At 38.4% G+C, this 17,536-nt stretch overlaps 1 protein-coding gene across 7 annotated transcripts in view; it reads right to left on the bottom strand.

The window, feature by feature from the left end:
* Window positions 1-17,536, bottom strand: part of CACNB2 (calcium voltage-gated channel auxiliary subunit beta 2) — a 411,715-nt gene that overhangs the window by 129,485 nt on the left and 264,694 nt on the right. For 6 of the 7 annotated variants that reach the window (XM_049881889.1, XM_049881890.1, XM_049881888.1 and 3 more), the window contains one exon: window positions 418-537. In XM_049881889.1, the coding sequence (XP_049737846.1) occupies window positions 418-537 (120 nt within the window). Of the gene's footprint in view, window positions 1-417; window positions 538-1,372; window positions 1,691-17,536 lie in introns of those variants that run through there. The other variant, XM_049881891.1, reaches the window with a different exon arrangement.

Below are 17,536 nucleotides of genomic sequence, written 5' to 3' on the forward strand. Positions count from 1 at the left end.
TCAGAAAATACACAGTAGCTTGAAAAAAGTTTTTGCTTTTTCTAAAATGGAGATATGGTTTACTGGAAAAATGAAACAAAATCATTTTATTATAAGATAGAGTTTTTCCTCTTCATATATTCAGGTATCCTTTGTAAATTCAGGATTTATTTGTGTGTGCAAATAAATCACCCATTCATGGAAACAGGTTGCTTGGATAAAACATAAAATTGAAGACGACTCATATATCTCACTTCCTTTTTCTTGCAAGGAGAAAAAAGTCCCATTTCTTATACCTCTTTTAAACCTGACCATGGAATCCTCTCGTAGACCCAACACAAGCTTGAGGACAAACTTCCACAGGTGGCCCATCGTGGGCAGGGCACAGCACAGTTTGCAAAGAAAGATCATGGCAGGAAGAGATGCTTTTAATTTTACCTTTGCTTTTTCCAACTGTGCCTGGGCCTGTCGCTCTGCTTCTCTCCGCACTGCCTCCCGGTCTTCCTCCAAAGATACATCGGAATCGGATGGACGGCTGGTGTAGGAGTCTGCCGAACCCTGGAGAGGACAATTTATATTTTAGAATAGATTCAATTTATGGTGTTTTCATTGGAAACGTCTCCTTGACACGGCAGTTAGCTTCCTAGCTTGTGCTATGAATTCCTGAAAGGACAAAATAATCCATTTTGTAGCAAACCATCTACAAAATCACACCCTAGTCTGCAGTTCATTCAATAATAGGGCAATTCTAGCTACCAAGTTACCATTCCCTTCCAAGCTTCAGATTCCAATTACTATCCTTTCTGGAAGCCAGACAAGTTATTTTTACATTAAACCAACTCCATGGTGCAGTGCAGGGCTGAAGGGCACAGATGGGTTTCAAGGATAGCTTCCGGAAAAACAATCTACACACTAACGCAGGTATTCAGAGCTGGAAAGAAGATAAGTCTAACAATAATAATTAAAAAAAAAAAGTCTAATGAGTTATAAATTGAAGCTCTCCAAACTGCCACTACCATGATATGACTCCCACTTTCATCTTAAATACCACTTGGTACCTTTCTATTCTCCGGGTACCTTCTAAGACAAAACTGTAAGGTACTAGCAGCTAGCTTCACTCAGTCTTTAAGCAAGACATTTTGAAATACTTTAAATAGATACTGAATAAGAGATGTTATAGAAAACGCCCGCCTGGGATATTTCATATGGCAATCCATCATAACGCAGGAAAAGGAGCCCAAAACATTATAGAATCTCCCGGGCTCCCTCCCTCTCTCTCAACCACAATCATATTAACTAAATCGAACCAGCCTCTGCCTTCTTCACTCACTGCAACAACAGCAGAAGCAATGGCAAAATCACAACTCCCTCACATGAAAACCCTGGAGCTTACACAGATGTCAGAATTCTTCAGCCTTCCTCCCTTGGCTCTTTTCAGAAGCCTGATCCAGGTGGCCTTCATTAGCCAGACAGCGCCTTTATCGTCCGCAGCTGCAGCCCCGGGCACAGATCCTCAGAAGGCATGTGCACGCCGCCGAGCCCTGGAGAACCCCGGCTCCTTTCCTAGCCATGCTCTGTGCAAGTCCTTCTCCCCTGTCCCTTTCTGCCCCCCGGGCTTTCACTCCCTGCCCGGAGGACCCTAATTCAAGTGGACTCTTATTTTCCCATGGGGGGGGGTAAAAAAAAAAAAAACTCAAATGCTTTCTATTGCTTTAAAAATAAAGAACACTTCAAGTGCATGCAAAGAAAGGCAGCAACTCATTCTAAACTTCATGCATTTTACTGCCCTAAATGTTACCTTCCCTGCTCTTGCATTGTCAAAGGAAATTAGTTGTAAAAGAACCTTTAAAAAAAACCCAGTGCAAAACGTATGCAGTGACATTTGCAAGTGCAAAGTTCAAGCCTTATCTTCAGAGATCTGGAGGGGGAGGAGGAGGACGCACTCATTGCACTGGGCATGCTCAATGTGTAGCCTTTTTACGCAGATGCTCACATCACACTGTTAGTCTATGTCAAATTGCCATTTTACATCTGAAGTGTAAACAGCTGGAAAGGTCTTTCGATTCTATAGTAACGGACACAAATGGTATATGTTTATCATGGTTTTGTTTTAGATGAAATGTTCTCTCAAAGAAAAAGCACGTAATCTTTTCACTGAATGATCACTTTCCAATACCCTGCTACAGAAAGTATATTTTAGTCAAGAGACAATTCACAGATAATGGATATTCTATACAACGCTGGACGGCAAAAATCAAATCATATTCATCAACCATCACATAACACCTCTCTTCATTGTCTGTGACTTCTCAAACAAGATGCAAAAGATAGATGTGTCCAGTTAGTAATTGGGACATACCAAGTAATCACAGCTCTCTAAAGCAGTGATTTTAACCGAGCTCAAAATTACTTTGAACTGCTCCTCCAACTGAGAAACTACCATCTGAAACAACCCATTGCCGTCCAGTTGATTCTGAAAGTCACTGGAATAAGTAAGTGTGGGCTGTTATAGCACAATATAACATTGTGCTATAATATAACTTTTGTGCTATGAGATGATATAACAATAAAACCGCGAAGACATTTCAAATCTTGGCTGATTTATTAGCTTGAGTTAAGATTTATAGAATAATTTCAACCTCTTCTTTCATATAAGGTAACTGAGGCTTGAAAGGGAAAGATACTAAAGTTACTAATTTCCCGTACTAATGAAAATATTTTTTAAAGTACACACCTCCAGATTTCTTGAAGTAAACATAAACTTCCAACTATCACTGTGCTCCAAACCACATTTATTTGAACGTGGTGAGGATTATTTTGTAAATAATCTTACGCAAATGAAAGAAAGGTCTTCTTAAGAAAATCTCCCTCTCTTTCCTTCCTCCATTTCTTTTCTCCCTCCCTCCTTCCTTCTTTTTTTGTCCTCCCTTCCTCTGGGCTAAGACCAATCTTCATGACATAAGCCCTAGACAATACCACGGAATGTTGTTGTTAGGTGCTGTCGAGTTGGTTCCGATTCATAGCGACCCTATACACAACAGAACAAACACTGTCTGGTCCTGAGCCAACCTTACAATCATTGTTAGGCTTGAGCTCATTGTTGCAGCCACTGTGTCAAATCACCTCGTTGAGGGTCTTCCTCTTTTCTGCTGACCCTGTACTCTGCCAAGCATGATGTCCTTCTCTAGAGACTGAATACGGGCTTCAAAATGAAAGCTATAGATCGAATGCACCTTAATTGTGGTATCATAACATAAATTGATTTGACACATTGAACACTAATGACCAAAGACCAGATTAGTGCTGGCAAAGAATACCGAATATACCACGGACTGCCAAAAGAACGAACAAATTCGTCTTGGAAGAAGTACAGCCAGGATGCTCATTAGAAGCAATGATGGCAAGACTTCGTCTCACACAATTTGGACATGTTATCAGGAGGGACCAGTCCATGGAGTAGGACATCACGCTGGGTAAAGTAGATGTTCACCAAAAAAGAGGAAGATTCTTAATGAGATGGATTGACACGGTGGCTGCAACAATGGGTTTAAGCAAAATAACGACTATGAGGATGGCGCAGGACTGGACAGTGTTTCGTTCTGTTGTACACAGGGTCGTTTTGAGTCAGAATCAACTCAACACGCCCAACAACAACGATATAAATTAATAAAAAAAAAAAACCATTGCTGTCAAGTCAATTCCGACTCATAGCAACTCTATAGAACAGAGCAGAACTGCCCCACATAGAGTCAAAGGTTCAAGTCACACCTTAATACAAAATTTCTGTCATTAAGAATCTCATAATGACAGGAAGAATATAGCACACACCTAATTTTGTGTGACTGCATTCCCTTTTAAACAAAAGGACATTTTAAAAAAATCTATGCTAATAATCTATGCACTGGGTTTTTCTGGGTATGCTAATAATCAAATATATCTTTTACCTTGGATAGTCATTTTAAGACCCATTTCTAGGTTTAAATAATTAAATAGTTAAAAAAAAAACTCCACATTGACTATTGGCAATGATGTTTCTAATTATTTGCAACAACTTATTAACTTTTGACTATTTTACAATATGAAATATGACTATGAGTTGATTTTCAGTGTGGTTTATAGAAGGAGCCAAATTACTTTCATTCCTTATATCTATACTAGTGTATACTTTCCAAGTAGTTTTTATAGAAGTTATATGCACCTGTTATAGAATCGACTCGATGGCAATGGGTTTATTATAAAAAAAATAAAACCCACTGCCATCGAGTCGATTCTGACTCATAGCAACCCTATAGGACAGAGTAGAGTTGCCCCACAGGGTTTCCAAGGAGCAGCTGATGGATTTGAACAGCCATAGCTCTTAACCTCTATACCACCAAGGTTCCTATAAAAAGACAAAGACACATAACTATCACTTTAAATTCTCACAACCAAAGATAAACCCAAAACCATTACCCTCAAGTCGATTCCAACTCATAGCGACCCTAGAATAAAAAAATAATAAAAAAAAAAAAAAATTTAGAATAAAAAAATAATAGCCACTGCTAAATAAAAAGCATCATGCTTCAGCCTCCAGAGCTCCAGCGTTTTTGAAAGTCACCCTCCCAACACGAGCATTACAATTAATCTCCTTCCTTCTGGGAATGTGGATGTATGCAGCTGGAAGTGATATATCTAATTAAGCTGTTGCCTTTGGTGCCATATGGACTTTCTGGGTCATCTTGCCTCAAGTAGTCTTCAGTCAGGAACAGCTGGCAGTCATCTCCATAACTCCAGAATAGGTTCATTACAAGATGTACCCTGGATCTCTCTGGTTCCTGTAATGCGATCAGTTGGTCTTTTGTAGTGTTTGTCCTCGCAGGTACATCCCATTTTCAGCTAACCGTATTTCCCTTTCTACATCTTAATATTGTCATTCCTGACTGTACAGTTGTGAAATGCAACTCGCAACTAATGCCTACCACTAGTTCATCTCAGGATCTTCTAATTTTATCCTCAGATCTCTCACTCTGAATTTGTGATCTCCACTTATTTTAAAAAAAAAAAAAAAAAAAAAACCTAAAAGCAACCCACTACCGTTGAGTCCATTCCAACTCATAGCAACCCTATAGGAAGGTTAATTTTAACAAGATTTACTTTTACTTGCTCTTTAATTTGTCTTTCCCACTTTTGTGTTGAATATTTGTATAATAAAGCATCACCCTTTTCTTCTAACAAATGTTTTTATCTGCCTAATATATTTATAAAGTTTGTTTTTCTGATGTTGTACTCTATTGCTGCCAGAGTCATATATATATTTCCAGGATCAGTTTTTTTTTTTTTTTCTTTAAGTATTATTATATTTTTCTCCTTTAAAGCAAAAAGGATAAGAGTTGTAAGCCTACTCAAGAATAGCATCTTGGATTGCAAATTGTGTCATCCACTTCTGAAGGAAATCTTCATTTGAAGTCTAAATCAATACTTTTGGGCAAAATCAATTTCTCACAGTGTCCCAAGAATACCCTGATTATAGACAAAGCTATGACCTGTCCAACATTCTCAAGACTTCAAACCACTTCCTCACAGACAGGACTATGCCAACCTAAAGGCAAATTTGACTTCAACTGTTTCCCCTGACTTACCATGGGACAAACGTCCCATTGCCATGCTTATCAGGCCCAAACTCCTGGAGTAAAGCAAAATGGGACAGACTTCTGAGGCTAAGAACCAAGGGGAAAGTGTTTTGTCTTTCATGGTCTGCTGGCCAGGGAAATGTGGAGGAGATAATTCTTTCACTTCTCATATTGTGGTCTCTTTTTTCACAGATTAGAAGAATAACTTTTGTTCTGAGAAGAGATCTGGATCTCTGAATTGCTACCTCACTGCTTTATTGGTTAAAAGTCCTGGTGGCACAGTGGTTAAAGCACACGGCTGCTAACTGAAAGGCCGGCGGTTCAAACTCACCAGCCGCTCTTTGAGAGAAAGATGTGGCAGTCTATTTCCACAAAGATTACAGTCTTAGAAGCCCTGTGGGGCAGTCCTACTCTTTGCTTACAGGGTGGACAAGTTGGAATCAACTTGATGGCAATGGGTTTTGGCTTTATTAGTTTAATTATAATTTAACTACTGTTCATTGATAATGAGAGTTATTGACTCTAAACATTAAAAAATGACATAGGTTGGTGAGATAAAACACATTTTCATTAATATTGTATACTTCAGTTTGCAAATGTCATGTCATTACTATTCAAATTCATATAATAATGGAAATATCAAATGCAATTGGCCTACCGTTGAGTTTAATGTCAAAATATTAACAAAGGTGATGGTAACGAATATGTGCAGTAAATAGTGATACTTTTATGTGTGAGACTTTTATGACTACATCAAAGTTAAAATGTTAGCTTCAATTTTATCAATAGCATAAGAAAATTTATAAATGTTTGTAGCAATTGTGGGTACTATAAAAACTAATGAGATTAAATTAAAAATTATTTATTGCATACTTATGATTTGGGAACTGTACTAAAGGCTGGGAACACAAGTGTGAAGACTAGATATTCCTTGCATCACAGAGCTTGATATTCTAGTGGAAGAGACTGATTTAAAAAATATTATCAGAAAAATTATTGCTATTAAATAAGTAAAACAGGCTGAGATAAGAGACTAATGGTGAGGAGCAATGCGGCTCTATTTAGGGTGATGAGATGACACTGAGGTAATAATTAAGCTGAAATACAAAGAATTAAAAAAAAAAAAAGTTTGCCCTGGGATGTGTTGGGAAAAGAGAAATATAGGCAGAGGGAATAGCATATGCTAAAGGCCCTGAGGGCAAGAAATGCTTAGCATGTTTGAGGAATTAGAATGGGGTCAGTGACATACAGAAAACAAGCTAGAATTTGGTGGAAAGGGAACTTGGAGAGAATGGCAGTGGTGAGGTAACACTGAGGTGTTACAGGCTATTACAGAGGCTCCTACTTTAAATTTTATTCTAAGTGTGAGGGGCAGTTACTTAAGTATCTAAGCAGAGAAGCGTTGTAATCTAACTTAGATTTCAAGAAGATCACGTTGCTGCTTTGCGGAGAATGGATTAGAAGTACACAAGAGTACACACAGGGGCACCAATTAGGAAGTTGTTTCAGCTTCTAGGCGAGGGATGATGGTGGCAAGGATCAAGGTATTAATGGTCCAGATGAACAGAATTGCCAGGACTAGAGATGGGACAACAGAACCAATTCTTCCTTATAAGTTATTAAAAATTAAATCTAATATAGAAGAAAAACCAAGTTAATTCATCAATAGTGAAAAAGGAAAACACTGCCCTTTTGCTACCATAGAGGAAGATTTATTTAAGGTCTCTCTCTCTCTTTCTTTTTTCCCACACAGAAACATATTTCAAGCACACTTGGAGCCTGGGACTCCTTCATTTATATGGCGTGACCTCTCAGAAAATCTTCTTACACGCGTTCAATTATCTTAGTTAGGAGTGGCATTCAAGTTGTTGTCAGGAAACTCCGTGTTATTGGAAACATCATGTCTTGGATTTAAAGAGTTCTCTGATTTCCTTCCTTCTATATCCAGCACTTTTAAAGTCTAAAGACAGTCTATTTTTTAGATTGTTCTATATTATGTTAATAAAGCAATTAACTTGTTATTAAGATTAGACTAATTAATTAATTTTTAATGAATGCTTACACTGTGCCAGGCACTGTGCTACTAACTGATTCACAAGCATTACCTAATTTAACTCTCAAAACAACCGAAGGAGGTAAATACTCTTATTATCTCTATTTTTATTGATGAGAAAACTGAGGTATAGAAAAGTTACTTGGCCAAGGTTACAAAGCTAATCATCAATGGAGTTAGGAGTCAACTTTTGGCAATCTGAATTCAAGTCCCATGCATGCATCAGTTCATAAAAGTAAAGAATAAATCTTCGCATGGAACAGACATTGCTATTAATTGAAAATGTAACTTTTCCTGTCCACCAGCCACAGGTACAGCCATTTCTATTGGTCATGAAATGTCATCATGGTAAGTTCTAAGTTCTCAGCTCTATCTTTGCTAAACTTGGCTTTTTAGACCCATAAAGAAACAGTCTCTCTCTCTTTCTTGCTCACACATCACATACCTACCTTCACAGATTTTCCGATTTTACCTTTCTAAAAGGCACAATGAAAGTACAATGGGGGTACAATGAAACAGATAATTTCCACTCATCAATGTAATGCTGTTTTGTGGAAAGAAAGGTTCTAAGAGTTGGCTGCTACCCTGAAATTTTCGTCACTTCAGAGTATCTCAAAATTATAAAGCATTCTCTTTCATTACTTATCTACAATGGAAAGTAGATAAGTAGAATAGGAAAACAAAGGAAGTCAGGAAGCCAGCTATTTAAATTTTTCTCTCTTCTCTAAAAATGAATATAACATTGGCAAGCTGGCCTTCAGTAGCCTCCTTGGCAGCTAGTTAATCCTGCCTGAAGCTGGCTAGAATCCAAGTGTCTTCTAGATAACCTTACATTTCAACAGGAACAGTTGCTAGTTTTCAGCACTGAAGCTGAAATTATGAAAAAGTACAACAGTAGGTCTAAAGCTCAAAGAAGTGGCAGCTAACTTATTTTTAAGAGTAATATTAAAACACTGTTATCACCAAATTATTCCTTAAAGTGAGGGTAGGACGGCTGTTTATATCTTGTAGAAGAGCCTCTGTCCAATATTTGCGAACTCTGACATTGTCAAAAAGAACCATTTGGAATAAGTTAAAATTAGATGGCAAATTTTAATATTATTGTGAGTTCTGGATTTCAGGCACGGACTAAATACTTCCTTTCGTAATTATAAAACCATTGTGTGTGTGTGTGCGCACATGTGTGTGGAGAGGTGTTTCTCAGCTTTTAATATACAGTTACTGATGGTAATGGGTGGTAACAATTTTTCATGCAAATATAATTCCTAATGAAAAACTTTAACTTTTTAACCATAAGAATGAAAATGGGTAGGACAAGAAGCAGAAAAAACAGATTAGTGGTCTGGGGGAGCTGTATTTTTTCAAAATATTGCTGAAAAAAAGTGAATTAAATGCGGAAAGGAGTGAATAAATCCTAAATTAGGAAACTCCCAGTAAGGCGATTCATTGTGCGTATAGGTACTACCAGAAATTCTATGTGAACAGCACTACCTTTTCTTTCGCTACTGAATCATGCCTATCAGCATACATGCATGTTATTGTTTTTCTCTAAGAAAACCTTTCATTGATTTCATTTTCTCTGCCAGCTCCCTCCCCCTGTCTTTGCTCTCCTGTGCAGAAAAATTGCCTAGAAAAACTTGCCTATACTCACTATTATACCTCCCCTCTAATTCTCTCTTAAACCCACTCATCCCGCACCACTCTACCGAAACTGATCATCAAGTTCACCAATGATCTCTGTGTGGCTAAACCCCATGACCAATTCTCAACTTACTTAACCTTTCAGAAGCATTTAGCGCAGCTGACCACTCCCCATCCTTTATGCACATTCTCAACTTAGCTTCTAGGTCACCTTTCTTGGCCTTTATCTTATCTCTCTGACTGTTCCTTCTAAGTCTCCTTTGCTAGCATATCCTCTTCCACACAAGTTCTGTACCATCCCCTTAACAGCTACTCCCCACCACCAACACACACAACCTCATTCTCTCTGCTCCAACCTCATTCTCTCTGCTCCAACCTCACTGGCCTCCTGGCTGCTCCTCAAAGGAACCAGGACCACTCCTCACTTAGGGTCTTTGCAGTGGCTCTGCCTGGAATGTTTTTTTCCTAGATTTCCATACAACTAACTCTATCATCTCCTCCAACTCTTTGCTCATATGTAACCTTCTCAATGAGGCCTTCCCTGGCCACACTGTTTAAAACTGTAATCCCAGTGTTCTGTAGAATTTCTAATTTTGCTTCTCCTTTTCTGTGTTTTCAAAAATAGTGTTTTTACCTTCTAACATACAATATAATTTACTTACTATGTTTATTGTTTAGTGTCTGTCTCCCTCATAACATTCATGAGGGCATAGACTTTTCTCTGTTTCATTCACTCACATATCCCAAGTGTCTAGAACAGTGCTTGGCACAGAACACATGCTCAATGAACATCTGATGAATGAACAGAGCTGACAGACAGCCTGTTCTCCCCCACATCCTGCATCTTAAAGCTGTCCTACTCTATGGAGTCCTCTTTAGTATATAAATATTCTCATGTCTCTTCCATATTAAAAGTATCAGTAGAAATGTGACCTACCCAAAGTGGTCAATAAACATTTGCCATAATGAGTATAAGAATAAAACAAAGATTTCAGCCTGAAAATGTACCTGGTATTTTATCACAAACCTCAATAAATACAAGTTCACTGTTGTTGTTATTGTTGGGGGCCACGGAGTTGATTCCAACTCATAGCAACCCCAGGTGACAGAGTAGAACTGCCCCATAGGGTCTTCTAGGCTGTAATCTTTACGGGGAGGGAGCCCTGGTGGCAGAGTCATTAAGAGCTCGGCTGTTAACCGAAAGGTCCACAGTTTGAATCTAGCAGTCAGTCCTTGGAAACAGACTATGAGTTGGAATTGACTCAATGGCAATATATTTTTTCTTTTTTTGGGTAGGGGGGGATTTAATCTTTATGGAAGCAGATCGTCAGGTCTTTCTCTGGAGGAGCTGCCGAGTGAGTTCAAACTGCCAACCTTTCACTTAACAGTTGAGCACTTAACTGTTGTTCCAACAGGGCTCCTCCCAAGTTCACCACCTTGGTATAAAATGTCAACTATAGGTCAGCTGGTTAAGTAAACATGTTCCATGACAACCAAGGTACTTTTTAAAAAGCGACTATACTTGAAATTTATATGGCATCCCTCTTCCAAGGAATTTAAGGAAAATTTATATTTGTAATCTATGATTAAAACTTATTTTCTGTGATGCCTCTGTTTTCATTAAATCCCACGATTTGTACCCACCAGCCACTCAATGGAAGAAAAGACCTGGCGATCTGCTCGCATAAAGATTTCAGCCTAGAAAACCCTATGGGGTAGTTCTACTTTGTCCTATAGGGTCACTATAAGTCAGAATTGATTGGATGGATCCTAAACAATCCTAAAATTTCAAGTGATTCATTGTGTCCCAACCAAGCCAAATAAAACCTGTTGCCATTGAGTCAATTCCAACTCATGGCAACCCTGTAAGACAGAGTAGAACTGCCCCACAGGGTTTCCAAGGAGCAGCTGGTGGATTCAAACTGTGGACCTTTTGGTTAGCAGCTGAGCTCTTAACCACTGCTCCACCAGGGCTCTACTCATTACACAGCCATGGGCAAATCATGTAAATACCCCCCAGACTAATTTCCCCTTTTGTAAAAAGAATATACTAAATGGAACCTACTAGAAAACATGTTTTTGATAATTTTCTTACAAATACACTGTGAACATGACATATTATGAGTGTTTGATGACTGGTACTTCTCCTGCACTACCCCTGCCATTCCCTTGGGGATAGAATTTAAACTCACACCAGAAAACATAACTATACATATAACTTATAAGCAAGACAGACTGTTAAACACATACACACACACACACACGCCAATGAAGGAAAGATATTTTCTTTAAGCAATTATGAGTAATACATTTAAAAGGAATGCAACCGATAACTGGACAAATATAAAATTCTGGGACATAATACTGGGGCTCCTTAATACTAAATAAAGATCACATCAACAGAGGACAGGCCCAAGCATACCTTTGCTCGAGTGTTAGAGCAAGCAAACAAATTAATTTGGCTTTTGCCTTCCAGGGAGTTTTCACCCGGGTGGCAATGAACAATCGATCCACAGACATTACTGGATAGCCACTGTCTTAGCTATCTAGTGGTGCTATATCAGTAAGTGGTTTTAAGGGAGGGAAATTTATTTTCTCACAGTTTAGGAGTCTAGAAGTCAGTATTCAGGGTGCTGGCTCTAGGGGGAGGCTCTCTCTGTCTGCTTTGAAGGAAAATCCTAGTCTCAGCTTCTCTAGCATTCCTCTCTGAGTTCCTTGAAGATCTCCATACGACATCTCTTCCCGCCCCCACCCTTGTGCTTGCTTCTGTGTCTAATCTGCTCTCTTTATATCTCAAAACTGCTTAGGTTTCAGACACATCCTACACTGATATCCCTCATTAACACAACAAAGAAAACCTATTCCCAAATGGGATTATACCCACAGGTATAGGGTTAGGATTTACAACACATATTTTTGGGGGGGCACCATTCAATCCATAAAAGTCACCGCATGTTTCTTTCAGGAAACTACCCAGCTGTGAAAATGGATATGTCTGTAGTCCTTAAAGCTTTACCATCTAAAATTTTCTTTGCAAATACTGAAGTCATACTAATTGATCAGAAAAACAGAGATCAACAGATATAGACAAAAGTTATGAATAAAAAATTCACAAACAAAAAAATCAGTCATAAGCATCTGGCAAGTGTTCAATCCCACTAAATTAAACAGAATGCCATTTTCAACATTAACTTAGTACTCTTTACAAAGTGCCCATTTATAATGTTGTAAGGCTACATTAAAACTGATGTTTTCCCACCTTGTTGATAGTTTTTGACATTAATACAATTCTCGAGTAAACAATTTGCTGTATCTATCTAGAGTAATAATTTCACATCTGGCATCTATTTTAAGAAAAATTAACACAAGAAAAAAACTATACACACAGAAGTGTTTATATCAATATTATAGAGTGGTGATGACAGTAATAATAACCATCCAAACATCCAATAATGTGGCGTTCTTAAATAAATTATGATCCATACAATTAGTAGACTATTGTTGTTAGTTGGTGTTGAGTCGATTACTACTCATGGTAACCCATGTGTGCAGAGTAGAAATGCTCTATAGAGTTTTTAAGGCTACGACCTTTTGGAAGCAAATTGCCAGGCCTCTGGGTGGGTTCGAACTGCCAACCTTTCAGCTAGTAGTCTAGCACTTAACCGTTTGTACCACCCAGTTTACCATATTAGCAGTAGTAGACTATCATATAACCTTAAAAACAGTTACAAAGACTAAGTAGCATTATAGGCAAATGTTTATGATGACTGCATTCGGTAAGGAAAATATTATTTCTACACATGCCTGTATTCATGTATGCACAAATACTGGAAGCACACAAAGTAACTGGGGAGGCAGCGTTTGCAAACACGTATTTGCTCTCATTGGTTGATTTAACCTTAATACCTTTCTTGCATGTGGGGAATGGGGGCAAGCTCTAGGTTTCCTGAAAGACTTTTTCTGCACATTAAAATAAAATGAAATAAAATAAAAGGTAGGTAGATGCAGAAACTAAGTCACATAAGCAACTAGACAAAAGGTACTTAGACAAAAAATACTAACCAAATCTTTCAAAGTATTCAATTTCTCTGTCAAAAATGTATAAAAATTATTATTATTTCAAGTTTCCCACTAAAACATAAGATTTTTCTCATATGAGGGCTCCACTAATTTGTTGCTACTAGGTTAGGTATTTAAGCAGGCCAAATGACTCAGTAATTTGGTAGTAAATTATTTCTATACTGCTCTAAAAGTCTAACCTTCCAGAAAGATACGATTGTGGTTCAGAGAGATTTAATATTAAAAATAGGCTACGCGATCAGGGATTTGGCTGGAAAGGCGCCAGTGGTATGGAGCATTTAGTAATAAAGCACTGCAAAGTACCCTACTGACCTAAAATAGTTAATGCATCCCTTAAGCAACTAACCTACCTTCAGAGGGCGATTTAAGAACTGGAGACTATCTGGTTCATACGAATCTATGTTTGGAAATAGGCTGCAGATTTTAGATTTATATAGCAGGAAATGTGCCATTTGCATATAATATGAACCTTAGAAAACGCAGGCTATATTAGGAATGTTTAATAAAACACTGGACATATACAAGTTGGTAAAAAGCAATTAATATAAATATTTCCCATCACACAAGTGAGAAAGCATTTTTTATTGCAAATATTCAATACATAGAAACATACCCTTTGTTTTACATTTAAAAGTATAATGAATTTTAATGTTAATAAAACTTCCATCAAGCTGAGTAAAAAAGGCTTGACAGTTTGGTAAGAAGACTGCAGAATTAGAAATGGCCTGGCAACTCCAGCTGGCCACTTCTTGGTGACTACTGCTCTATGGCCTGGTGACTGCTGGTTAGGGCAGATACCAAATACTTCTACTATTAAAACACACACCACAATCAGGAACTCCAAAGCAAAGATACACCTACCAGGTCTTCCACTTCATTTAATATTATGCACAGCTAAATGTTATTTTTCTCACCCCCCTCCCCAACACACATATACTTTAGACTGTAATACCCATGATGAGGGCAAGGGAGTTTGTCTTTTTTGTTCAGTCCTGTATTCTCAGTCCCAGTGCATATCTGGAAAGAAGACATATAGTCTAATGAGGTGAGGCAGATATTACCAAGGGAATAACACAAAAGATTACTTTATGACAGTTTTGTTAAGTACTATAAAGGCATTCCTGGTGGCATTAGTGGTTAAGTGCTACGGCTGCTAACCAAAAGATCGGCAGTTTGAATCTACCAGGCACTCTCTGGAAACTCCATAGGGCAGTTGTACTCTGTCCTATACCTTGCTATGAGTTGGAATTGACTTGGCAGCAACCGGTTTGGTTTGGTATTGGGGTTTATAAAGGAAAAGCATAAGGTGCTTTGAAGGAAGATGGCAGGGGGGATTAAGCTAGAACTCAGACGAGACTTCCAAAAAGAAAAAGGGGTAAAGGGACACCATGCCAAGGTTGAAGAGCCAACTTGGAGAGGAATCTTTTTATGTTTCAAGACAAAAATTTGGTGGCTAGAACTTTGTGAGCAAGGCGAAGGCCTTTGAGATAGCTCAGTTGGATATACCCTTTGGTTCTTAATATAAGGAGCCCTGGTGGTACAACGGTTAAGTGGTTGGCTGCTAACCAAAAGGTCAGCAGTTCGAACCCACAAGCCACTTCACAGGAGAAAACACCTGGCAATTTGCCCCATAAAGATTACAGCCTAGGAAACTCTATGGGGCAGTTCTACTTTGTCACATGGGGTTGCTGTAAGTTGAAAATGGACTCAATGCCACCTAACAACTTCAGGTATAAATTGATGTATTTAATTACATAGGAAATTAAATTAAGGTCATACTATTAATTCCTTGATTCCTCTGGACTAACACACGGAATCACCTTTACTGTCTTCATCCTCATCACTTTACTTCTAACGATTCTTCCAACAAGTAACTACCATGTGCTGGGTCCTGAGCACATACGACTAGATAACAAATAATCTCTGTCTTCAAGGAGCTTACAGAACCTACATCTACTAGCAATCAATATTTTCAAACTTCAAAACATAAAAGCCATAAATTTTACTACATAAAATTAAAAATCATAAGGAAAACAAAAGACCAAAAACAGAATTAGAAAAAAATATTCATCAGTGTTGAAAGATGCATTTCCGTAATATATTAATAAACCACAAAAACCAAACCTGCTGCCAGTAGAGTCGATTCTGACCCATAGTGACTGTACGACAGGATAGTGCTGCCCCATAGGATTTCCAAGGAGTGGCTGTTGGATTCGAATTGTTGACCTTTTGCTTAGCAGCGAAGCTCTTAACCACTGCATCACCAGGGCTCCAATATATTAATGTTGTTGTTGTTAGGTGCCGTCGGAGTCGGCTCTGACTCATAGCAACTCTATGCACAATAGAACAAAACACTGCCTGTCCTAGGCCATCCTTACAATCATTGTTATGCTTGAGCCTATTGCTGCAGCCACTGTGTCAATCTACCTTGTTGAGGGGTCTTCCTCTTTTCTGCTGACCCTGTACTTTACCAAGCATGATGTATTTGATCTTTTAAATCAATAAGAAAAAGTTCAACAACCCAGTGGAAAAAACAGGCAAAAATATATTAAGAGATATTTTATAGAACAAGAAATCATTTTAAGCATACAGAAAGTGATGTTACAAAGGGAAAAAATCAAAGGAAACACAGGTTTATCTTGGCAAAGATTAAAAGCAAAGATAACGGACTGTGTTAGTGAGGTGCTCTCACGCCCTCTGGGATTAAACGAATGATTTCTTTAGTAAGAATCAGCCAAGCTGGTTCCTATGAGGCAGAGGTTAAGATGTCCCAAACGTCCAACTTCTCCAAGCTACTGTACCACTCCATCATCTCTAACACCTCAGTACTCTAACACCTCTCTTCAGTACCGTTCCCTCCATTTTGGGTTCGGTAATTCGATGCAACATCATATAGAGTTCATAAACTAATATTTACAGTTAAATGGTTTATTGGGGGAAGTAACATGTTACAACTCAGGATCAGGATTAACTTGGAAGTAACAGGAACAGCTCGTGAGACAGGATACAGTTGTCATTCAGAACAGCTGCCAACCCGGACAGCTTTCAGCTCTTTTCCTGCCGTGCCTGCAGGCACGCCCTTCACTCTGGCTTACTGCTGGTTAAGCCTCACACTTGGGCTCTGCCCTCTTTTGGCTGCTTCTTGCCATCTTGTGCCATTTCTTGCCGTCTTCAGTGTTACAGCTCTTTTTCCTCTCTCTCTCTCTGTCTCTCTCTAAAAACCTCTGTTGGGTAAGCTACCTGTAGAGCAAGTTCCTTATCAATTTCAAGGCCTGGCTCCCTCCAGCAAGACCATGAACTAAACAATCCCCTCAGTAGATCAAAGGCCACCCACTTTGCATAGTAATCAACAAACCCCTACAAGAGTCTTAAGCACCTTATTTGCACCATAACCTAACCAATTCCTTGCAAGACTGTGGCCCAGACAATTACTTTGGTGGAATTATAAACCCAAGGCCAGAAAGGCCATATATAAAGAGAAACGTATATAAATATAAATATATATAAAGAGAAACAAATTGCACCACACAGATAAAATTTGGTCATGTTCATCACAATTGCAAATTCACTTACCCTTTGACCAACAATTCTAGTCCTGATTCTAGGACTTTTATCTCAGACCCAGAACCCAGTGCCATCAGAGATGCATACAAATGTTCACGTAAGAATGTATATGTATGCAAGGACGTTCGTTATGGCACTGTGTTAATGTATGACTATAAATAATACATATGGTCATCAGTAGGAGACAGGTTAAATAAATTATAATGCATCCATATGATGGTATATTATTCACAAATTAAAAATAACAACGTATATCTAGCTGTATGTGCTAACATGGAACAATCTCCAAGATGTATTTTACAGGTAAAGGAAAAGAAAAAGCAGGAGGTCAAACAGTGGACACTGTTCGGTCATTTGTGTAAATACATTTTAAAGAATACAAACCAAAAACCAAACCAAACCAAACCCAGTGCCATTGAGTCGATTCCGACTGATAGCAACCCTATAGGACAGAGTAGAACTGCTCCAAAGAGTTTCCAAGGAGCGCCTGGCAAATTTGAACTGCTGACCCTTTGGTTAGCAGCCATAGCACTTAACCACTACGCAACCAGGGTTTCCTTAAAGAATACGTATATATATATTAGTATTTGGGCTATTTCTATAACATTTT

The sequence above is a fragment of the Elephas maximus genome, chromosome 4, assembly GCF_024166365.1.
Source record: "Elephas maximus indicus isolate mEleMax1 chromosome 4, mEleMax1 primary haplotype, whole genome shotgun sequence".
Lineage (NCBI taxonomy): Eukaryota > Metazoa > Chordata > Mammalia > Proboscidea > Elephantidae > Elephas > Elephas maximus.